We start from the raw sequence: 24,613 nt of genomic DNA on the forward strand, positions 1-24,613 counted from the left end.
GGTCAAAACAGTCAATGTAGCTCATGGACCATCAGTATCATGTGCTCACAGTGAGATGTCCCAAAGTACACTGCCAAATACATATTATTTTGTGCAATTTTTTATTAAGCCTGCTGAAATATAGTGTAATAAGAATGCCTAAAGCAAAGATCTCGGACAAGGCCCATAAATAAGACATTGAATAGTCAGATCAACAAGTTTTATATATTCACTACTTGAAAGGGATCAGGTTACTAACTTCTAAACCACCAGTAGAGGAGTGACAGAATGATCTATAAGGGCACCCCACAGTTATGAGTCATACATGCCCCACCACTGTACACTGGCCACTAGAGGGGAATCCTTACACAAAGGTCCTGAGTTTGCTCCCATAAAAGTCCAGAGGACTTTTGCCATTGACTTCAATGAGAACAGATCAGGCCACAAGAGTATGAACAAAGCAACTGGTCTGGACTTTCTCAGACCCTATGCAATGGAAGATGGCATTTTCACACGACAGTTCAGAAACATGCACTCTTCTGCTTTCTGCCAGACCCTAAACATCAGGGAATAGCATTCAACAGCTACATGAGCAATTTGGCAGCAAAACCTACTTGCATCAATCGACCATGGGAACACAGCTTCTAAATTAGATGGCACAGTCCCAAAGTGTCAATGCCTTAGAGGACCAAATGGGTGCAACTCAGCAGAATCCTTCTTGGATGAACATTACTGTGAAAGAAGCTTGAACATCTTACAGTACTTCTGTCATCTATGATTAGGGAGAGCAAAGCTCTAATCTGTTAACTTAAAAGTCTTGAATACTAGGTTTGTAGACACAATATTTGCCTTCTTGACCTGCCAGCTCAGAAAGAAGGAGAAGACAGTGGGCCAAATTCATATCTGGTGCGTAGGTGCTAGAACTAGGACTGGTGTGGGTGCTGCTGCACTCTTGGCTTGCATTAGTAACAAGAACCCAAATACATGGTTTCTGCCTTCAGCACCCCCACTGTAAAAATTGTTCCAGCACCACTGATCTGCTGTGATCAAATTGTCTAGGAATGAGTTTGGGTCCCTTGTCTTTCCCCTAGAGATGCTGATACATATAGATCAGGGGTTCCCAAACTTGGTTCGCAGCTTGTTCAGGGTAAGCCCCTGGCAGGCCGCGAGACGCTTTGTTTACCTGAGCGTCCGCAGGTACGGCCGCTCGCAGCTCCCAGTGGCTGTGGTTCACCGTTCCCGGCCAATGGGAGCTGTGAGAAGCAGCGCGGTCTAGGCCACCACTTCCCGCAGTTCCCATTGGCCAGGAACGGCAAACCGCAGCCACTGGGAGCTGCGAGTGGCCATACCTGTGGACGCTCAGGTAAACAAAGTGTCTCACGGCCCACCAGGGGCTTACCCTGAACAAGCCGTGAACCAAGTTTGGGAACCCCTGATGTAGATTTAAAAATTGACATCATTCACTATATAGTAAAGGTCTATACATTCACCTGGTACAATAGACCTCTATGGTTATAGGATATTAAGTTTTTGGCGTTTTTGTTAGAGAAAATAGACTTCACCCTGTAATTGTTAACTTGACTCTAAAATTTGATTCATGTTTATTACTTTTTGCAATGAGTATCCTGTGCAACCAGAAGAGGTGTTTCATTTAGTTTTTAAATGAGTGAAAACAAAAAACTTTAACTGGCATCAATTATTTTAAGTAAGTCTTTGGAAGGGGTGTGTTTTTGTCTCCCCTTCTATTTTCTGCCAGTATTTCTACTTTTCTTCCCCCACAAAGCCTTTTTCAAATTTAACTAGAAAGCTTCCCAAATATACTTGACTAAACGACCAAATGTGTTTTTAAAAGAAAAAAAAAATAAAATAAAACCCAAACAAGCCGTAGAACTGATTAAACCACTTTCCTCAAAAACATTACTTCTTGGAGATATCATTTGCTGTGTGATACTATGTGCTTTATTAATATGTAGATAGTATGGACTAGCTCATACATTTGTGTACTGCTCGGCAGGAATGGGATCTGTGTATGGTGAACTATGCATATAGTGACAGGTTTCAGAGTAGCAGCCGCGTTAGTCTGTATTCGCAAAAAGAAAAGGAGTACTTGTGGCACCTTAGAGACTAACCAATTTATTTGAGCATAAGCTTTCGTGGCTACAGCTCACTTCATCGGATGTAGCTCACGAAAGCTTATGCTCAAATAAATTGATTAGTCTCTAAGGTGCCACTAGTACTTCTTTTCTTTATGCATATAATGGGCCCAATACGTTTATGTGTGAAAGACTCAGTGTGGATCTGTAATTCTGTAGGTCTGAGTGTCTTGGGCTCTGTGTATAGGTGTCTGGCTCTGTGTGCTTTCCTATTTCAAGTGCCTTTGACAGAGGGGTTTGGAAATTTTGATGAACTTTTTTTTGCTTTTCGTTCTCTTTCCGTTCTGGCTGGCCAAGCTTCAGTGGAGTAGCCAAAACTTTTGAAAATTTTAAATATTGACAGAAAGTGTTCATAGAAAGCCACCCCCCCTCCAGTGGAGCCTTCCTGGCTTGGGGTGGGGCTGCTGTGCAGCTACAGGGCTGGGTATCTGTGTGTGTCCCTGTAGGGCTGGGGCTGTAGCTCTGTCTGTGCTGCTTGCTGCCTCAGGAGCTGGGGGCAGCTTGCGTGGGACACTGCGGGTCTGTCAGTCTGTGGGTGGGTCGCTCCCCCCGCCTCCTCCTCCCGCTCCCTGCGGCGGAGCGCGGAGCGCATCGAGCGCATCCACTCGCTCGGCGCTCGGCTCGGCAGCCCCAGCAGCCCCAGCCCCGTCCCCCGCCATTTCAGCCCGGCACGGAGAGGCAGAGGGACGCGAGCGGCCGCGGCGGGGACGAGCAGCCGCCCCGCAGCCCGGACAGCGCCAGGCAGGTGCGGGGACCGGGGGGGCGGCGGGAGCGGGAACGGGCGGGCGGAGGCCGTGTGGAGCCGGGACCCCGGATCCTCCAGCGGGACCCGGGGCGGAGAGACTCGCCAGCGCCGCCGCCCTGCCCGGCCAGCGCCCCCGCCGCCGCCTGGGGGGAAGCGGAGACTGGGGAGCCCAGACCTGAGGGAGGCCGGGCGGGAGCCTCCGCCCGCATCGAGGCGCCCCAGCCGCCTGCTCCCCCCCTACCCCCCGCCCCCGTGTGCCCCTAGCGCCCTGCTTACCTGTGCCCCGGCCCCGGTCCGCCCCCGTGTCCCTCCCTGCGCCCCCACGGGCCGCCAGCTTACCTGTGCCCCCGACAGCGCCCCGTGTCCCCACCTGCCCCCCATGGGCCGCCAGCTTACCTGTGTCCCCACCTGCCCCCCATGGGCCGCCAGCTTACCTGTGCCCCCGACAGCCCCCCGTGTCCCTCCCTGCGCCCCCACGGGCCGCCAGCTTACCTGTGCCCCCGACAGCCCCCCGTGTCCCTACCTGCCCCCCATGTGCCTCCAGCTTACCTGTGTCCCCACCTGCCCCCCATGTGCCCCCAGCTTACCTGTGCCCCCGCCCCCGTACCCTCACCTGCCCCCCATGGGCTGCTAGCTTACCTGTGTCCCCACCTGCCCCCCATGGGCCGCCAGCTTACCTGTGCCCCTGACAGCCCCCCGTGTCCCCACCTGCCCCCCATGGGCCGCCAGCTTACCTGTGCCCCCGACAGCGCCCCGTGTCCCCACCTGCTCCCCATGGGCCGCCAGCTTACCTGTGTCCCCACCTGCCCCCCATGGGCCGCCAGCTTACCTGTGCCCCTGACAGCCCCCCGTGTCCCCACCTGCCCCCCATGTGCTGCCAGCTTACCTGTGCCCCCGACAGCCCCTGCCCCCCTGTGGCCCCGACAGCCCCCCATATGCTGCCAGCTTACCTGTGCCCCCGACAGCCCCCCGTGTCCTCCCTGCCCCCCATGTGCCCCCAGCTTACCTGTGTCCTCACCTGCCCCCCATGTGCTGCCAGCTTACCTGTGCCCCCAACAGCCCCTGCCTCCCTGTATCCCCACCTGCCCCCCATGTGCTGCCAGCTTACCTGTGCCCCCAACAGCCCCCACCCCCCTGTATCCCCACTTGCCCCCCATGTGCCGCCAGCTTACCTGTGCCCCCGACAGCCCCCGCCGCCCTGTGCCCCCGACAGCCCCCCATGTGCTGCCAGCTTACCTGTGTCCCCACCTGCCCCCCATGTGCCGCCAGCTTACCTGTGCCCCCAACAGCCCCCGCCCCCCTGTGTCCCCACCTGCCCCCCATGTACCCCCAGCTTACCTGTGTCCCCACCTGCCCCCGTGTGCCCCCTGTGTCCCCACCTGCCCCCCATGTGCCGCCAGCTTACCTGGCCCCCGACAGCCCCCGTGTGTCCCCACCTGCCCCCCATGTGCCGCCAGCTTAACTATGCCCCCAATAGCCTCTGTCCCCCTTGTGCCCTCCTGCCCACCTGTATCCCCACCTGCCTCCCATGTGCTGCCAGTTTACCTGTGCCCCCAAAACCCCCTGTCCCCCCATATGTCCCCTGCACACCTGTATCCCCGCCTGCCCCCAGCATCCTGCTTACCTGTGCTCCCGACAGGTCCTGGCCCCTGTATGCTCCCTGCCCACTTGTATCCCCTGCTGCCCCCTGCGTGTCCTCTGCCTACCTGTATCTTCACCAACCTCCCGTGTGCCCCAATGCCCTGCTTACCTGTGCCCCTGACAGCCCCCTGCCCACCTGTATTCCCACCTTCCCCCAGTGCCCTGCTTACCTGTGCCCGCGACAGGCCCTGCCCCCCTGTGTGCTCTCTGTCCACTTCTATTCCCTGCTGCCCCCATGTGTTGTCCTGCCCATCTGCCTCCCGTGTGCCCCTAATGCTCTGATTACCTGTGCCCCTGACAGCTGCTGCCCACCTGCCCCCCCTTGTGTGTCCTCTGCTCTCTGTATGCCCCTAGTGTCTGGCTTACCTGCCTCCCATGTGCTCCCTGCCCACCCTTGTGCCCCCAACACCCTGCTTACCTATGCCAATGACAGTCCCTGCCCTCTTCATCCCCTTCCCCCCCATTTGCCACCAGCTTACCTGTGCCCCTGACAGCCCCCCATGAACCCCCTGCACACTTGTACCTCCTGCCCCATGTGAACTCCCAGCAGCCCCTGCCCCTGTATGCCACCAGCCCCCTGCACACCTATACCCCCCGTGTCTCCTGCCCCCTGGTTGCGCCTAGCTGCCTGTGTACCTGTGCCCCTGACAGCCCCTACCCTCGTGTACTTCCAGCCCTCATGCACACCTGTGCCCCCCATATACCCACTGCACACCTATACTCCCAACAGCTTCCATGTGCCCTGACAGCTTGTGCCCCCTGCCCACCTATATCCACTACAGCTAGGGTTGCCAACCCTCCAGGATTGCCCTGGAGTCTCCAGGAATTCTTTAATTAAAAGATTGTCATGTGATGAAACCTCCAGGAATACAGCCAACCAGAACTGGCAACCCTACCTACAATCCTTGCTTCCTCCACCTTTGTACGCTCCCATGTGACCCCAGCTGCTTCTGCCCGCTACACCCCCAACAGTCCCTGCTCCACATGTGCCCCCAAGAGCCATTACCCCATATCCCCCCACCTTCCTGTGCCCCCACAGCACTATAACTTCCAAGAGTCTCTACTCTGTATGCCCCATGCCTCACCTGCCCCCTACGCCTCCCTACCCTTCCCAAGAGCCCCTATCACTCTCTATATCCCAGCCTCCTCTGCATCCTCTAGACCACAATGCTCTCTATACCCCCTGAGTACTCCAGCCTCCTCTGCACCCTATACTGCATGGGATCTCGTACCCTCTGTATATCCCAACTTCTGATCCCTACACCTGATGGCCTCTGAGAGCCTCTACTCCATCTATACCTTATCCTCCTCAGGAGGATACGGGGATGTAGAGTCAGAGAGCCCCCAGCCAGTGGCGACAAGTTATACGGGACCGTGGTGCCCGAACTCCAGGAATATTCAGGGCCTGGGGGCCTGGCTCCACCAGTGTTTGGGGCTGGGTCTCTTCCCCCAGTGCCGCGTGCCTCCCCCGGAGCATCTCCCGGCCCTGTCTGTCACCCTATGGCAATTTAAAAGGGCCAGGGGGCCCCCAGCTGCTGCCGCCACCACCAGCACGGCTAAGGTGACTTCCTGCCCGCCCTTGCTCCACGCCACTCCTGGAAGCAGCCGGCACGTCCCTGTGGCCCCGTGGGGATACGTGTCCGTGTGCTGCCCTCGCCCTGAGCGCTGACTCTGCATCTCCCATTGGCCGGGAACTGTGGCCAATGGGAGCTGCAGGGGCAGTCCCTGTGGGCAGCGGCACATGGAGCCCCCCTGACCCTCCTGCCTAGGAGCCACTGCCAGAGGGTGTGCCGGTTGCTTTCAAGAGCTGCCTGAGGTAAGCGTAGCACCTTCACCCTCTCCTGCACCCCTGCCCCAGCCCAGAGCCTGCCCACAAACTCCCTCTGAGCCCGCACCCCTCCCGCACCTCAACCCCTTGCCCAGCCCAGAGCCTGCACCCCAAACCTCCTCCCGCACCCAAACTCCCTCCCAGAGCCTGCACCCTGCACCCCACACCCCCTGCCACAGCCCAGAGCCGGCACCCCTCCCGCGCCCAAACTCCCTCCCAGAGCCTTAGGTGGTGGTGTGGGGGGCAGGGGGATTTTAACCAGTTCTGGGCACCAGAAAAAAATTATACAAACCTGATGCTCCTGGCCCCAGCATCTCTGTATATCCCCTGAGAGCTCCTACACCCATCCATATCTTTAGCTTCCTGCTCCCCTACAGCCATCTATACTCTAGACCAGGGGTGGGCAAACTTGGCCACATCTGGGTATGGAAATTGTATGGCAGGCCATGAATGCTCATGGTTCCTGGCCAATGGGAGCTGCGGGGGCGGGGCAGGGGCAGTGTATGGAGCCCCTTGGCTGCTTCTACGTGTAGGAGCCAGAGGGGGGACATGCCGCTGCTTCTGGGAGCCGCAGGGAGCCCCGGCATGTGCGGAGCAGGGCAAGCCCCCAACCCTGCTCCTCGGCTGGAGCACAAGGGCCGGATTAAAACGTCTGAAGGGCCAGATGCAGTCCCCTTCCTTTCTCTGCCTCTCTCTCTGTCCCATGGTTATGTCTTTTGCCTCTCCTCTCTGCCCCACCTCTCTCTTCAGGCAGATAGTGATTTTGCTGCCTCTGAGAGGAGGAGGAGGAGGAGGTGGTGCTGCAGGAAGGACAGGTGGCCAACGCCCTCCGCCTCTTGAGCGTGAGCCTGACACCAGCCCACACGACTGGATCCCAACAATATTATGCTGTCAGATTCCACCCCTCCCCCCACAAAATAATCACCGTATGCACAAATAGATAGTGGGATTCCCAGCTCTAAGTATAAGGAGTATAAAGAGCCGGAGGAGCAAAGATGTTACAGAAAATTTTGGCTGCCATGCTTTTCTGTCCTAGTCTGTCACTTTCCTCCTGACAGGCTTTGCATCTCACTCAAGAATTTACTTGCTACTATATCATTATTTGTATAACAGAATTGGCTATAATGGGCAAAGACTATTCTGGTAATTTATGACAACCATACAATAGTATATTATTGGATGTCCCATATATAATAATAGTATACTACTCTTGCCCAGAAAAAAAATCTGTGAAGGTGAATCTGACAGGTGAGCCCTGGTGTTCAGTTTTTTTGATAGTAAAATGTTTTAAAGGGTTGTGTTCATATTTTAATATTAAAACTTTATATAGTTTGCTGCTCTCTTGGTAGTATTTAGCCACTTTGTAACTTCCCAGTGAATCAGTAGTGACCCTCCATTTTTAATAATCAATTTCATTCTGAGGCTTTGCCCTTTTGAGTGCTTCATGGGTTATTTTATATTATTATAGTCATAACTCCTGATATCCAACAACTTGCTATGTCACTGCTCAAAATGGAGAGCTCTTGATGGTAGTGGCTTTGCTCTGCAGCATTTGTTTTTTTCTAATGTGTGTTTCTGATCTGACAATGTTTACACCAATTTATCTTTAAGATTTGAGGGAACAGCATCCTAAATCTCTTACATTTTGTGAAAAGAACTGATCAGAATATCAAATAAAATATTGCATATTATAACCTATAAAAACAGATTTTTTTCAACTTTCCTGAGTTCTATGTAATGGTTTTCACAATTAAAGTTAGTTTCAGTTTGTGTTCAATAACTTGTGGCACAATACCTGCACCAAATCTTTTACAACTTTTGACATTCAGAAATAGCATCTCCTTTTCAAAAGCTTTTTTTTGTGTGTGCGCTAGCAAGAGAATGGTTTCCCCTTTCTTTAAACACCTCAGTAAAGGAACTGGGGGATGACTTAACATGTAATTGAAACCTGACTCTCTCTCTCTCATGCTTAATCTTGACTTCTTTGTTACTAGGTCTGCTGAAAATGACGGAATATAAACTTGTCGTTGTTGGAGCTGGTGGTGTAGGCAAGAGTGCCTTGACAATACAGCTAATTCAGAATCATTTTGTGGATGAATATGATCCTACAATAGAGGTAAACAATTTAATTTTAATAAAGTATACAAGCTCTTTTGACGAGAGAGGCAGATTACTTTCTCTCAAATGCTGATGTTGATTTTGTGGCTTGTATTGCTATATTTTTCTATGAAATGTCTTTTCTATAACCTTTTGATTTGTATTTTGTTTAAATGATGCTATAATAGTGACCAATATTTATAGCTTGTTTTAAAGACATTTTAGATATCCAGCAGATATTCGAAGTGCTGTTCTAAGCTCAATGGACTGTCATTCCATAGTGGTGTTACAAAATCAAAAGGTAATATCCTGAAAATATACTTTGATCACCTGAAGATTGGTTCTGGGTACTAGATCTAATTTAAAAAACCCCCAGTAAACTAGGGGTGTGTGTGTGCGCGCGCGTGCACGCCTGCCTGTGTTAAATTGAGAGAGAGAGAGAGAGAGAGAAGTGCACAAAATTAGCATAGCATTTGAGACTTTTCTCATAATTCTTATAAAAGAAACTTACCTCTGAAGTTGCAAGTCTCATAACTTGAATTGATAATTAAACCGTCACATGCTTCTACAAAATCAGAGGATTGTTTAGATGCCCAGGACTTAAAATAACAGGGCAGTTTTACATTAAAAGTTATGGTGTGTGGCCAGAACTACATGGAGAAGTTTACGGTGCCTATTGCTACTATCCATCAATAATAGTGTTAGTACTTCTAGGAACACCAGTCATTCAGAATGTTAACATGTAACGTTCCCCAGAAAAGTGTAAACTTCCTAGAAGATTTGACTGATGAAATTTCTTTGTATTATAGGAAGTTTGCAAACTAGTTGCACAGGATTACCTCAACATTATGTTGTAGTCCACAGTTGTGGAAATCATTGGTGTAATGTTTTGAAGGAAACAACTGCAGTTTTTACCTACATAAACATCTTTTCACTTATCACAATAGCATTCGTCTAAAGGTTACTTTGATAAATACTTATCTGAATGGATGTCCTAGGTACTGTTTTTGCCTGTTAGTTTGTAAGACCGTTAGGGCAGGGACCTGACAAATGGACTACATGGTCACAGCACCATAAAATAAAAATAAATCATGTAGCTGAGGTTGTAGGCAAGGAATCATTTAGAATGGCAAGTGGCACCCCAAGGAAAGCTCTTACAATTGGATGTTACATGTCTGCTTTCCTGCAACTGGATCTGCAAGGACAGAGCCCCATTCTAATGAACAGGGCTGCTTAAATGTGCTGTTTGCACAGATCCATTTGTGGGCTCACGGCCTAAGTCAAAGAGCTCTAGCCATAAAGATATTAAGTGTTTTTGTAAATACACAGTGAGGAAGAATATAGGTTATAAATTTGCCTTGCTTTAGTAGATGATACTTGCACAGTGCCAATAGCATTATTTTCACTGTTATGGTATCGTTGTCTCATTGCCACTTTGTGTTAATGTTGTTGTTGCTGTAACATTTGTTGATTGCTTCTCCTTGGAAGAATAAATATTACACTTGTAAAAGAGTTAAATGTTTGTTTCCATAATTACTCAGACATTTGAAATCATTAGTGTGGCTAAAGGGGGTATCTACAACATCTGTAACATTTATGTATTGTGAAAGAAGATAGTGGGGAAGGGGAAAATATTTATTGCCTGTCAGCAGATGCATTATGAATAAGTATCTCTGTAAAATTACTTTTCAATAGCATATGTAAGTATTTTTGTTCTTAGAATGTATGATCTGTGGAAGGCCTCAGGCCCGTATAAAATCCACTTCAGGCTGGTCTACTTTCACACTTGTACCTAAACAACTAAAACTCTTTTAGGGAACAGATTTAGTTAGATCAGTGTAAGTGTGTATGTAGACCAACACCTATAAATATGGGCTAATATATTGAAGCAATTTGTTTAGTGCCCTCTACTGGTCAAATATTTTATCTTCCATCCAGAATGTATTGTGGCTCATTCATTTTCTGACATTTTAATAAAATATTTATGTATTTTTCAAATGTTCTTTAGAAAAAGACCGGCCATCCAAGTGGGCTATCCCTGAAATACCCAACTAAAGCTTGAAAGTTGTTCAGGGTGGGATTTCCAAAATCTCCTATGTGATTTATGAACTCAAGAAGTCTGAACTGCTTTCAAAAAATTTACCCTGTGTTTCTAAATCACTTAGGCATTCTTGAAAATTCCACCCTAATTAAATAACATTTTAGAACAGCTCATATTAACTTGTGTATAGGGTCCTTTCATAAAGGTATAAATAGAGAATTTTTTATCAAGTGTCTGACACAGACAACGATCAGTTAATAGTGATTTTTTTCCCTTAAATTACATACAGTACACAAATGTGGAAAATCTCAGCATTATCGCTGAGAACAGTGGAGGTGTTTGCCATTAGCACAAATCAGATTGAGTTTAGGGCTTCTGAAAGACCAGTGATAACAAATTAAGTAATTAGTGTAATGGAAATAAAGGCTTTTGATGTAAATCACAGAATCTAGTTTTCAGGAAAAAATTACAACAGACTTCTGGAGTGGTTCCTAGCATAGCAGTAACTGGTGGTTTTTGTTTTTTGTTTATTTATTTATTTTAAAGTTATGACTGCTACTCTGGGTTTCCGTTTCTTACTTGAGTGATGTATTTTTGTGCTGGGTCCTGGGGCATCACTGCTGTCTATTTCCCCTTCACTTGTGCGTTTTACTCTAATCCACAGTGGCACTATTTGGCCTTCTCTAAATTCCAATCTGTCTCTCCCTGAGAGAGCGAGCATGTAACTCTGCTTTCGTTGCAGGTTGGAGCGTGCACAGTAAAAGGGCACTTTCTGGTTTTGCTATGGTGTTTTGGGGCAATGGTACTAGTCCGACGGACTAGGTGTGGAATTTTCTTTTAGAATACGTAGAGGCAGTCATTTGAAGTTCTACATACAAGAGAATATCTTAACTTACATATAAATCTGTTGTGCCTTTTCTATGATGCATTTTAAATTCTTTTTTAAGAACTTTATAATTTTTTCAGAAATGGTAATACTTACAGTACAATATTTATCTACTGGGTACATATAGACAGCTAGTCCACATTATGTCTAGGCACTCACAAAACTTAACGATCTAAGATTTTTTCATAAAATGGCAAATTATAAATATGAAAACTTATTTATATCAACTTATTAATTTTACTTTTATCTAGGGGCATTTCTTCTTCCCTTCCTCAAATATTTACAGATGGGGGAGAGAGACTCCAAACTTTAAACTATTCTCTAGAATCATCTCTGTTCTTATTTCCTCTACCACCTCAAATCCTGTTTCTGGTCATGGTAGATGAGGTTTCCTTTCATTTTTGGGAGCAAGGACTTTTGCATTTGGTTTTCTTGTCTGTTGCTGGAGGGCTTAGCTCCTTCAAGCACTTCTTGTTTCTGTGGTAAACAAGATGCAGCGCTACACTATAGTGTAGTATCCCGCTGGGGAGGGAGAGAGTTAATTTCTCATAAGGTCCAAGTCTGTAGTAGACTGCTCAATGGGAGGAGTGGAGAGTGTGCCTTTTAGATGCGAGAGTGGTCTTCAGAGTTGTCCCTGAAGAGTTGATCAGGCCAGGAGCTTAGGGTACCCATTCACCAGACTGGACTCCTTTCCGCATGCCTCCTTCACATGGAGTACATATGCAGGTGTGCTGTACATTGGGGATAGAAGGCAGTCTGACGCTACTCTCTTGCCACCGATCTCCAAGGGGCTAGGCATGGACTGAAAAGCTAAAAGTCCCCTTTGGGCTCCGAGTGAAGAAGTCGTTTGGCCCTACGTGTGTCTTCTGTTTTGGAGGATGATAAGGGTTTGATCCTAAGCCTATTGAAGTTGGCTGGTCGGGGAGGGAACTCCCATTGACTTTAATGGGCTGTGGATGGGGCCCTGAGAGTGGTGGCTTTCCTACACTTGTACATGAAATTGGAAACTGATCTGATTTGAATAAACACTTTTTTTTCCAAACTTTCTACAGAAATCTAGTCAATATTAAAAGAGTTCTTACAGAAAGAGTACTGTTGGTGTAAAAGTTTTATGATGCAGGTGTATGGAATTCAGAAATCTTAATGAACAGATGAAGTAGAAAACTGTAGCTGAACCATTTGTGAGTATAACTTGTGTTTCTAACTGTCCGTGCCTTTGTTAGAAACCCCCTATTTCAGGGACTATAAAGTTTACATTAAAATAATAGGTTTGTTTTTTTAACTGGAAAAAAAATGGCCGAGCTATTTTCCTTGACATTCATTACTTAAAGTAAGAGTGCTGGTGTAGCTGTGTTGGTCACATGGAAAGTGCAAACAATGCTTTTCTCAGAAATCTAAATATGTCATGGGTACAATGCTTCAGGAAGAAATGCTAGCATTACCTTTCAGATCCTTTTATTTTCCAGTTAATATCATATCACTCTGTTCTTGTTAATACTAACCAAAATTGAAAGCTTAAGCTATTGTGCTCTATTGAGTTCTTGTTGTGAATGAAGGGGGAAAAGTAAAAGAGAGCACCAGTTCTGGTTACAAGTGAAACAGACAGCTTGAAATCTAGCGAACTTTTAACAAATTATTTATTTTGAATATAAGAATATAAGAAACACCAGCTTTGCAAGGCAGTATCTTTTTCTTATCGGACCAACTTCTGTTGGTGGAAGGTACAAGCTTTTGAACTACAGAGTTGTTCAGGTCGGGAAAGAAACTTTCCCTTGACCTGAAAAAGAATTCTCTCTAGTTCAAAATCTTGTACCTTCCTTCAGAAGTTGATCCAAAGAAAGATGTTACCTTATCTACCTTCTCTTTGAAATAAGAGTGTTTTTTCTTTTTGTATAGCTCAGCTATGCAGTTTTGCCTCCTTTGGAGAGGTAGGGAAATTTGAAGGCCTGACAGTGCACATTTGGTCATCACGAATGATGTTTTCTCATGGAGAAATAATAGAATAGAGAAAGAACTAAGGATTTTTTTTCTTTTGATATGATCAGTAAAGTGCCAAAGGTGGGGCTGGTGCTTTATCATTAGCTTGATGATGAAACTAATGGCAGAACGTGGCAACTCTGCCTTTCAATTTAATGGGAACTGAGCACTGGACTCTGGATGTCCTTTTAAGATTCCACAACAGGAAAAAAGTGTTAACCTTAACTTTACATTTCCTGGGGCTTGTAGGTTTGTTGTAACCTTATCAATATTTAAACAGTGTTTATGTATTTTTTTAAAGTAGATGTACTACTACTTACTTTGGCACTTAACTTTGCACTTAAGCAAAATAAATATTTCCAAAGTGATGTGAGAGGTGAACTTTATCTTAAAGGGACACAGTCAACTTAAAGTCACATTTGTACCTGAATTATTTTATGTGGTATTGTTACAAATATCTTCTAGGATCAAGATAAGTAAGAGATGAGACTTTTTTTTCCCCAGTTCATTCACTTTGACTATTTGGGATTTTGTGATTGTGTAGAATACTTACCTTACCTTATACAAACAGTCATTTCCCTCTCATTTGTGTTGGTTTTTCATACATCAATAGGGAAGAGAAAAAAACACTTTAAAATGGGAAAACATATGTAAAACTGTAAAAGTTGGTAGGGGGCACCAGGAGCAGGTGTAATACCTGAAACTAGTTTAAATTATTAGAACTTAAATAATTTGTTAAAAGTTGGCTAGATTTCAAGCTGTCTGTTTCACTTGTAACCAGAACTGATGCTCTCTGTTACTTTTTCCCCCTCATTCACAACAAGAACTCAATAGAGCACAATAGCTTAAGCTTTCAATTTTGGTTAGTATTAACAAGAACAGAGTGATATGATATTAACTGGAAAATAAAAGGATCTGAAAGGTAATGCTGGGATTTCTTCCTGAAGCATTGTACCCATGACACATTTAGATTTCTGAGAAAAGCATTGTTTGCACTTTCCATGGATATATCATGCCTCTGTTTTAGTATTCTGTAGTGATAGATATTGCTGTAAAATGCTCTATGCATATAATATTTACAGAAATATAGCAGTTTGTATACAAAAGTAATGTGCTCACTTATACTATCACTGAACCTTTAATAAACTCAGAGCTGGTAGGTAAGGTCCCCTGGAAAGGAAATCTTTCAGGGGACAGTTCAGGGGAGCTGGCAGTTTCTCAAGGAGACAATAGTAAAGGCACAGCAGCAAACTATCCTATTGCAATGGAAAGATAGGAAGAGTAGTAAGAAACCAATATGGCTCCATCAGGAGCTCTTTAATCTGAAAATCAAAAAGAAATCCTACAAAAAGTGGAAGCATGGACAAATTGCTAAGAGACTACAAAAGTATAGCACAAGAGTGTAGGGACAAAATCAAAAAGGTTAAGAACGAAATGAATGACACCTAGCAAGTGACATAAAAGGTAATAAGAGGAGGCTCTATATATACATTTCAGAGAAAGACAAAGGAAAGTGTAAGCCCTCTACTTAGTGGGGAAGGAGAGCTAATAACTGATGTCAAGAACGCTGAGGTGTTTAATGCCTATTTTGCTTCAGTCTTCACTAAAAAGGTTAATGGTGACCAGATACTCAAGACAATATTAACAACAAGGGGGAAGGAACACAGGCCAAAATAGGGAAAGAAGATGTTAAAGAATATTTACATAAATTAGATGTATTCAGGTTAGCAGGGTCTGATTAAATTCATGGTAGGGTATTTCAGGAACTAGTTGAAGTAATCTCAGAACTATTAGCAATTATCTTCAAGAATTCATGGAGGCGGGTGAGGGCCAGGAGGACTGGAGAAGGGCAAACATGGTACCTATCTTTTAAAGGGGGACCAAAGAGGACCTGGGGAATTCTAGACCAGCCAGTTTAACTTGAATAACTAGAAAGATACTAGAACAAATTATTAAACACTCAATTTGTAAGCATTTACAGGATAAAAGAGATATAAGGAATAGCCAGCATGGATTTGTCAGAACAAATTATGTCAAACCAGTCTCATTTCACAGGGTTATTGGCCTAGACTGAGGATGAGAGGAAAACAGTAGACGTGATATATCTTGATTTTTTTTTTGTAAGGCTTTTGACAGTCACACAATCCAGTTTCACACGCAAACTAGAGAAATGTGATCTAGATGAAATTACTCTAAGATGGGAGCCCAATTGTTTGAGGCAGTATTCAGAGTAATCAATGGTTCTCTGTTAAACTGAAAGGGAGTATCTGTTTGGGTCAGCCCTGGGTCCAGTACTAGTCAATGACTTGAATAATGCAATGGGAAGTATGCTTATAAAATTTGCATATGATACCAAACTGGTAGAGATTGCAAGCACTTTGGAAGATAAGATTAAATTCAAAATCAGAGATTTGGTCTGAAATCAACAAAGTGAAATTCAAGATAAACAGGTGTAAAGTACTACATGTAGGAAGGAAAAATCAAATATGTAACTACAAAATGGGAATAACTAGCTAGGTGATGGCACCACTGACAAGAATCTAGGGATTATAGTGAATAACAAATTGAATATGAATTAGTGTGATGCAGGTGTGAACAAGGCTAATATTCTGGGGTGTATTAACTGGAGTATCGTATGCAAGATGCAGGAGTATCATATGTCCCACTCTACTTGGCACTGGTGAGGTCTCAGCTGGAGTACTGTGTCCAGTTCTGGGCACCACACTTTAGGAAAGATGTGTATAAATTGAGAGTTCAGAGGAGAGCTACAAAAATGATGAAACGTTTAGAAAACATGACTTATGTGGAAGGGTTTAAAAAAACCTGAGCATCTTTAGCCATGAGAAAAGAAAACTGATGGAGGACCTGATGATAATCTTCAGGTATGTTAAGGTCTGTTATAAAGAGGATGGTGCTCAGGTGTTCATGTCCACTGAAGATAAGATGACAAGTGATGGATATAATATGTAGCAGTGGATAGTATCCCTGCTATAAAGGTAGTTAAATTCTGGAATAGGTTTCCAAGGAAGGCTGTGGAACACCTGTCACTGAAGATTTTTAAGAACAAATTGGATAAACACCTGTAATGGATGGCCTAGGTTTACTTTTTCCTGACTTAGCACAGGGGCCTGGACTTGATGAACTCTCAAAGTACCTTCCAGACCTACTTTACTATGATTCTATGAAACTGTTTGAGACCTAGCATCAAAAACAAAGAATTGTTAGTGTATTCCAGCATTTAGCTGTTACTTTCCAATGCCTGAATTCTGCTTGAGTCTTGTGTGCAGACATCAGGTACTGTAAATATAGATTCTGGAAACTTTGAGTCAGCCATGCTGAAGTAGTTCTTTCTTACATGTCATGGTAATTGTCAGAGTTCATATCCGAGTCACATTTTGTAACTGTTTCTTTGTATTGTGAAAATGTAAAACTATGCACTGACACTAAGGCTATGGCTACACTACAGTTTAAGTCGACAAGTTATGTCACTCAAGGATGTGAATTAGCCACCCCCCAAGCGATATAACTTATGCCAACCTAAGTGTTGTTGTGGAGAGCACCACGTCAGTGGGAGAGCTTCTCCTGCTGACAGAGCTACTGCTACTTGCGGGGGCTGGAGTAATTAAGTCAGCTGGAGAGCTCTCTCCTGTCGGCTTAGAGTAGTTACACTAGAGAGCTTACAGCTGCACTGATGCATCTGCGCTGCTGTAAGCTCTCTCGTGTAGCCATAGCTTACGTTTTTCAAAGTTTAGTATCAAAATGTCTTCAAAATTACTGGTTATTCTAATTTTCATGTTTCAGGCTGCTTAGTGGTAGAAAACAGACTTATTACCCCCAACACTAAGTGTTAGGTTCTTGCATCATTCTTAAATCTATTCTTCCTCCTCCATTGGTGTAAATTTAGGAATTGCAAATGTGTTTGCAAACTGTTTATTTACATCTGGCTAGTTTGTGTGCTGTTGTCACAGTATTGGACATGGTTCATGGATGTTTCCTGAAAATATCCAGGGTGTGAAGATGAAATGCCTGATTTGATTGTTCACAAAGTGGCTAGACTTAAGGTAAATTAGATCCAGAAAAACCATGGGTTGCGTATTTCTGCAACCCTGGTATTGATGAAAATGCAACCACTGAACTTCTGATCTGGGACTCTATCCAAATTGCAGTTATCTATAGGGCAAAAAAAAGAGGACTGCCACTTGCATCTGATGTTCTTTAGAAAACATTATACTTTATATGTTTAAGATTATGGAGGCAGAGTCTAGCAGCTGGAGCAGGGGAATGAAAATCTACATTCCTGGGTCCATTCTCCACTTTGCTGCTGGCTTGCTGTATAACCTTGATCATGTAACTTATCTTCTCTGTGCCTCAGTTTGCCCATCTGTAAAAAGGGGTGGGTAATACCTGACTCAGGGATATAGAGTCTTGCTTAATTTTGTAAAGCATTTTGAGATCATTTGTAAAGTGGAGTTATAGAAGGTCAAGTCTGCCATGTTTAATTTAAAGACTTTTTTTCTCTCTTCTCAGGATTCCTACAGGAAACAAGTAGTAATTGATGGAGAAACCTGTCTCTTGGATATTCTTGATACAGCAGGTCAAGAAGAGTACAGTGCAATGAGGGACCAATACATGAGAACAGGGGAGGGCTTCCTATGTGTATTTGCCATAAATAATACAAAATCATTTGAAGATATTCACCATTATAGGTAAGCTTTTTTTTTTTTTTTTAAGTTAAACTATCATCCTGGTGACTCTCAAAAGAGAGAAATCAGCTTGCTCGTGCTCTTTCGTACCAAAAGATGGGTTTGTTTCCTACAGTTTAGTTAGTTGTGGAATAATAATATATTATTACTCCTGGGGAATTCTGCACCAAAAAAAATTTAAAAATTCTGCATATTTTATTTGTCAAAATGACAATAATCATTCCAGTTTCAGTAATTTTGGTAATTTACTTCAAAATACCTGTCAGCAAGTATGTCTGTAACAATACAGACAAAAAAAAGATTCTGGTACTTTTTTTTTTTTTTTTTGACAAATAGATTCCTGAATAGGCATATTAAAACAGAACTTTGAGTAATTCATTTAAACTACAATACATAAATTTCCCACACCCCTCAGAAGCAGTGCAAAGTCTTGAGGGAGTCAAGGATAACGGAGTAGCTGAGAGGGAGGGAAGGAGCCTGAAGTGAACGTGGAGGGTTGTTGGGTATGGATGGGAGAAGTATGGAGCAATTTTTTTTTTTTTAGGGGAGGGTGTAGGGATTTTTAAGGAGTTGGGGATCCTCTCCCATGCAGACCCTGGCTGATCCCAAGTCTTTCCCATTCGGTCAGGCACATTTGTCCCTGCACGCCCGCCCCTCCCCCCCCCCATCCCCATGTCTCTGCAGCCCCATCCGCATCCCCATGTGGCCTTTCACCCCCACTCCCATTCAACCCCTGGCTCAATGCTGTCAATCCACTAGCTCCTGAGCCTGTCCTCCAGTCTGTTTCTCTCCCCCACCCCCCCCTCGCCATTCTGAATCCCAGTCTGTGACCCCACAGCAGCCCCATGTGTCCCACTCTGTCTGTCCTAACCTGACTCTGTGGGCAGGATGCTGTGATGACCTTCTAGTCCTGGCGGAATTCTGCGCCACTGAATCCCTGCCCCCCCACAAAAAATACATTCTGAACCACTGTGCATGTGCAGAATTCATGTCTGGCACAGAATTTTTTTTTACCACACAGAAAATACATTCTGCCTGAGAAGTGCTGCAGTTCTGCCTTTTGACCACCAGAGGCCTCTGTGGTGCCAAAACAGCCAATTGTGTTCATGTTGCTGGCTATTCTGGCTCCACAGTGGCCTCTGGTGGGCAAAAGGCAGAACTGCAGCACTGAGCAGACTGGGGTTCAGAATGGTGACAGGGGAGGGGGGAAAGAAACAGAATGTATCAGACATGAGTTCTGCACGTGTGCAGTGGTGCAAAATTCCGTCAGGAGTAAATATTATAAGCAGGGCTTCAAAGCTGCTATTGGAGTTTATAAGCGATTAAATATATGCTAATCAATCCTTTAGTCATTTAGCCAGAGTATTTCCAATTTGCCAGTTATGCTTGGAGCATGACACAGGGTTTTGAGTAGGGAGAAGGGGGATGGCTGAAGCCTCCTGGAAGTTCAAGAAGTAGGGCAATTTTGAAAGGTAAATAAAATGTAAAACAAATACGGAAATGAGGAGATTTCAACATTAATATCCTATTGAGATGAATGGAGGTGATTTGTATCCCTCAGGCAAATCCTGCCCACTGTGAGGCCATAGCAGGCACTCTGGGAGTTAAAGTGGAGTAGTTGTGCTCTGTATGAAAAGATATGGCGATCTACATGGGCAATGCATGACCATGGCATGAACCAAAAAACCCATCTCTGTGGGGCCTTTGTCTGTCACTGTATAGCAGGACATATGGATGAAGCCTGGGGATCTGCTACTTAAGTTTTTAAAATTTGATAACCAAATTAAAGTTATGCTTTGAAAATCTTGGCCCTAGTTATCTATTATGACTTAATAGGATATGTAATATGGCTTTCCTGATTATAGTGTCTATTTATGTATTAAAAACCTTTAAAAAGTTGCCTATCCCATATATATATTACAAAAAACAACTTTTCCAATATTGACGTAAAAAAATACATACTGCTAATATAAGGATAATTAAAATAAACATACATTAGGGTAACTATTGGTCTGTACCCTGAAGAAAAAATTAACAAATTTGGACTTTGGACCAAGAGAAGGGGAGCGGAGCACACTTCCAAAGTCAGAACCACTTCCAGAGAACACCCTGTGAGGTGCTCCCTCCCATTTATAGTGAGGATCTTCAGCTCTCATGCCTCCATCTTCCATTGATCTTAACTGTGGGAATTTGGCAGTCTCAACCAGTGTTCCCTCTAATTTTTCTCATGCATGTGCGGAGTGAATTTTATGTGCACCAATATAGAGGTGATGTGTGACACATCACCTCCATATTGGTGCACATAACAAAATTCATGTGGTGGGGGTGGGGCTGAGGGGTTCGGCGTGTGGGAGGGGGGCTCAGGGCTGGGGCAGAGGGTTGAGGTGAGAGTGTGAGGGCTCCAGCTGGGAGTGCAGGCTCTGGGGTGGGGCCGGAGATGAGGGTTTGGGGTGCAGGCTGCTCAATGGTTATGGTGGGGAGAGAGGACTCCCCCCAACTCTCTCTCCCCGCAGCAGCACCTGGGCTGGAGGGAGGGGTGCCTCTCCCCTGGGCGCAGCAGGTCTGTGCCGGGGCTGAGCTGGAGGCAGGGGAGGGATGCCTCTCCCCTGGGCACGGCAAGTCCGAGGCAGGTCTGTGATGGGGCTGGGGGAGGGGTGCCTCTCCCCACCACAGCCCTGAGCCCCTGTGTGGGGCTTACTAGGCATCTGTGTGGCCACGCAGCTTAGAGGGAACTTAAATCTCAACCCTTTCATGACTTAATACATTATCATCACCTTGAATTCAACCTAGGAACATATTGGAAGCCGATGCAGATCCCAGAGCGCTAGAGTAGTGTGCTCCCAATGTGAAAAACAGCCATGACATTCTAAGTTCACCTCTTGTACTAGATTCATTTTAAGAATTGTCTCTATTTAGTCCCATGTACAGGGCATTAAGCAACCTAATCTTGTGACTTGTATAACTAGCAAGCCCACATCAGGCGAGAGAAAAAAAATAGGGCTGTCAAGCGATTTAAAAAAATTAATAGCGCTGTTAAACAACAATAGAATACCATTTATTTTAAATATTTTTGGATGTTTACTGCATTTTCATAAATATTAATTTCAGTTATAACACAGAATACAAAGTGTACAGTGCTTACTTTATATTATTTTTCATTCCAAATATTTTCACTGTAAAAAACAAAAAAAAAATGGATTTTTCAGTTCACCTCATACAGGTACTGTAGTGCAATCTTTCTTGTGAAAGTTGAACTTACAAATGTTGAATTATGTGTAATAAAAAAACAAAATCTGCATTCAAAAACAAAACAATGTAAAACTTTAGAGCCCACAAGTCCACTCAGTCCTACTTCTCGTTCAGCCAATCACTCAGACAAATAAGGTTGGTTACAATTTGCAGGAGATAATGCTGCCTGCTTCTTGTTCACAATGTCACCTGAAAGTGAGAACAGGCATTTGCATGGCACTGTTGTAGCTGGCGTTGCAAGATATTTATGTGCCAGATGCACTAAAGATTTGTATGTCCCTTCATGCTTCAACCACCAGCCCAGAGCGCTTCCTGTGTGGTTATAGCAAACTTATTTTTATTCTTGCTTTAACAGTGAAAAGAACATAGTGTTATTTTTGTCCAGGTTTCCGTATTTTAAGTTATACAGTATGGCTTTCAAACCCTTCTTACAGAGATAATGCAGGGAGCACAACTGTAATTATGTAAGAAGGCTTCTTGTTATACAACCTCTCCCCAAAGAACATTAAGGGTTGAATTCTGGCATGAGTACTGTTATGTTCACACATCAGTGAATGAGCTTGTGAACTGAGATTGACAGTTCACAGAACTAAATATCTAGTAAGATAAGAAACCATAGCTTTGTTAATTAAGGAGTAAACTTCCAGACTGTCTGGGTGGGAAACAGAAATTAAATTAGTGATTGGCATTATCTGTTGAGAGTCCTTCAGCAACATCATTGTTTTGCCAAATAGTTTTAATCCAGTATTTTAAAGATGCATTCTAACTAGTATTTGAAAGAGGGAGCCACTTACTAAAGAAAGTCTCAGAGAAAAGTAAACCAGTGATTTAAAGAGACAAATCTTAAAATCTCCTCCTCTAGCACAGATGTCAGCAGTACTGATTTTAATACATGCCAGCTATTGTGGGTTTTTAATACTATTTTATTGGTTAAAAAAGCTAAGATTGTATGTGCAAAAGGATGTCAGGCAGTATAATCAGTCAGCAAAAAAGCTGTACAATAAAACATTGATCATAAACAATTCTTGAGAATGTTTTCTAAATGTGGGAAGACAATAAATTGAGAGCAAGGTGGATTTGATTTAAATCACTAGTCAGGAAGACTTGATTTAATCATGGATTTCTACATAGAAGTGCATTCTTGTTGGTTGTTATAACCTTAATACATATTCTTCACAACTCAGAGATAGATGAGACTCAAACTGGGTCTCTTTTATGGCATGCTGCCATTATAGGTTTTCCCTTCTAGTGAGAGAATAGTATGATAGCTTTCAAATCAATGAAGGCTACACTCAGAAAGACCTCAAGACTTCTGGAATATGCTGCTCAAACAGTTTCACTTTTGTTTCTACTGCCTGTCCCTCCCTTCACACATTTATCTCGAGACTTCTTCTCTTTGTCCAGATCTATACCGCCCCCAACAATCTTCTATTCATTGAACTTTTTGAAACTTTGCACTTTTAGAGAGAGGTATGGGACTGACTCTGTGCACACAAATTTGCAGAGGGACAATAGGGTTGAAGTCTGTTATTTCTCATCTCTATATATTATTTATTTTAAAACATTTTTGCTGTTAACAAGCATTATATCTCTGAAGACACGCATCCATTTTGAGAACTGCAAAACTAAGCATCTCTGATGGTATTTTCTAGACTTAGCGCCGAGTCCCATTGGGTAGATAGAAAGATTAACCTAAATAATCTCTACAGAAGCCCCTGGAACCCCATAAGATTGGGTCCCTAATCCAGGAACTATTGGAACTCATTTACAAAACTTTTCTTAAACATTACATGAATATATTGTCTCATACTATAGAATTAGAATTTATAATCCCTATTCCATGATGAGATATCCTTGAGCTATAATGTATCTTAATTAAAACTATCTTTAGATAGGTTTTTTTCTCAAAAAGCATTTTATCAAAAAAATCCAATTTAAGTTAAAAATCCAAATTAAATAAAAACATATTTTTTTTAAATCATTGATTTTTATCCACCCTGATCGAGACCCTAACGTTGTGTCTACACTTACGGCGGTATGCAGAGTACAGGCTGCATGCACAGCTAGTACAGGTATAAATAGCAGTATAGACCATGGGGCATTGCTTAGGCGAGTGGAGTACAGACACGCCAGAACATTAGGATCCGTACCCTATGCGGCTCTCTACATGCCCGAGTAATGCTTCCCACGTCTACACTGCTATTGTTAGTGTAGTTTCCCACTGCTGGAGCCTTTTCCTGCCACAATGAAAGGCTTGGGCAGTGGGGAAAGATTCTGGTGGTGGTGAGCGCTGCGTTGCGCATGGGGCGGCAGGAAAGTCTTGGTGCGGGGGTGGTGCTGCAGAGAGAGGCTCTGGCAGGTGTGTTGTGGTGCAGGGCAGCGGGGAAGGTCTTGGCAAGGGAGTGGGTGGGTGCCACTTGCAGGGTGGAGGGAAAAAACTCTGCCAGGGCAGTGGGGAAAGGCTCTGGCAGGGAGGGTTGGGTGGACGCTTTGCCCGGAGCTGCAGGGAAGGGCTCCCCGTGCCTCTCCCCGCCAGACCCTTTAACTGCCACATGTATCTACATGTCAGCATGAACGCAGCCTGCTTTTCATGGCAGCATGTAGCTAGGTGTACCCTACGTGTCACCGCAAGTGTAGGCAAGGCCATAGAAGAGGAGCAAATCAACTATGCCTTTGATGTCAGCCTTGGAAACAAATTACTTGCTCACATTGCCTGGCTAAGAAGAGGGGTGGGAAGGAGGGGACAGTTTCCTCATAAACCCTGCCACTGCTTACAAAAGCCATCACACCTCATTTACAGTTAAGAACCCTAGTAAACAGGATCTTGCAGCATATTTGGAGATCTTTTCCTACCAAATAATTGAGTTTTGATTCTCCTGTTTTGTTAATGTCTTCAGGTAGAGAGCTCAACTATTGTAAATTTAAGATAGACTTTTATGGCTTCGCTGTTGCACTACTCCACCAGACATGAGCAGGAGTTTTGGCTAAATGGGACAACGTCCCTACAGAATAAATCAAGAACACTATGTGAGCCTGTGTCTCATCCACACAAAGGCCCTTTATGCTGCTCTGGCAGTGTGAAAGGACACTAAAGTGGGGATAAAAGTAAAGCAGGTGTAGTATAAATGGAATCAGGACTCATGTAATTTTAGCTCTTGGAGTCCCACCACTATCAATGATAACTACGTGACCAATATTTATCTCTGTTTTTAAGTTGAAATGCTAAATCTGGGGGAAAAGGCAGTAGTATCTCCTAGTTTAACTGTTACTGAAAAGTTTCAAATAATGTACACACCAAATAAAAGGACACTATG

General features: G+C 44.5%; 1 protein-coding gene across 6 annotated transcripts in view; it reads left to right on the plus strand.

Annotated features, from left to right (window-relative positions):
• Positions 1-2,650: 2,650 nt before the first annotated feature.
• The window catches only part of KRAS (KRAS proto-oncogene, GTPase), a 42,117-nt gene continuing 20,154 nt past the window's right edge, over positions 2,651-24,613 (plus strand). For 2 of the 6 annotated variants that reach the window (XM_037915546.2, XM_037915513.2), the window contains exons 1-3: positions 2,749-2,873; positions 8,341-8,462; positions 17,875-18,053. In XM_037915546.2, coding sequence (XP_037771474.1) covers positions 8,352-8,462; positions 17,875-18,053 — 290 coding nt within the window. In that variant the 5' untranslated portion in view covers positions 2,749-2,873; positions 8,341-8,351. Of the gene's footprint in view, positions 2,878-8,340; positions 8,463-17,874; positions 18,054-24,613 lie in introns of all 6 variants that reach the window. The other 4 variants (XM_043538699.1, XM_037915542.2, XM_037915533.2 and 1 more) reach the window with 4 other exon arrangements.

The sequence above is a fragment of the Chelonia mydas genome, chromosome 1 (assembly GCF_015237465.2).
Source record: "Chelonia mydas isolate rCheMyd1 chromosome 1, rCheMyd1.pri.v2, whole genome shotgun sequence".
NCBI classification, from domain to species: Eukaryota; Metazoa; Chordata; order Testudines; family Cheloniidae; genus Chelonia; species Chelonia mydas.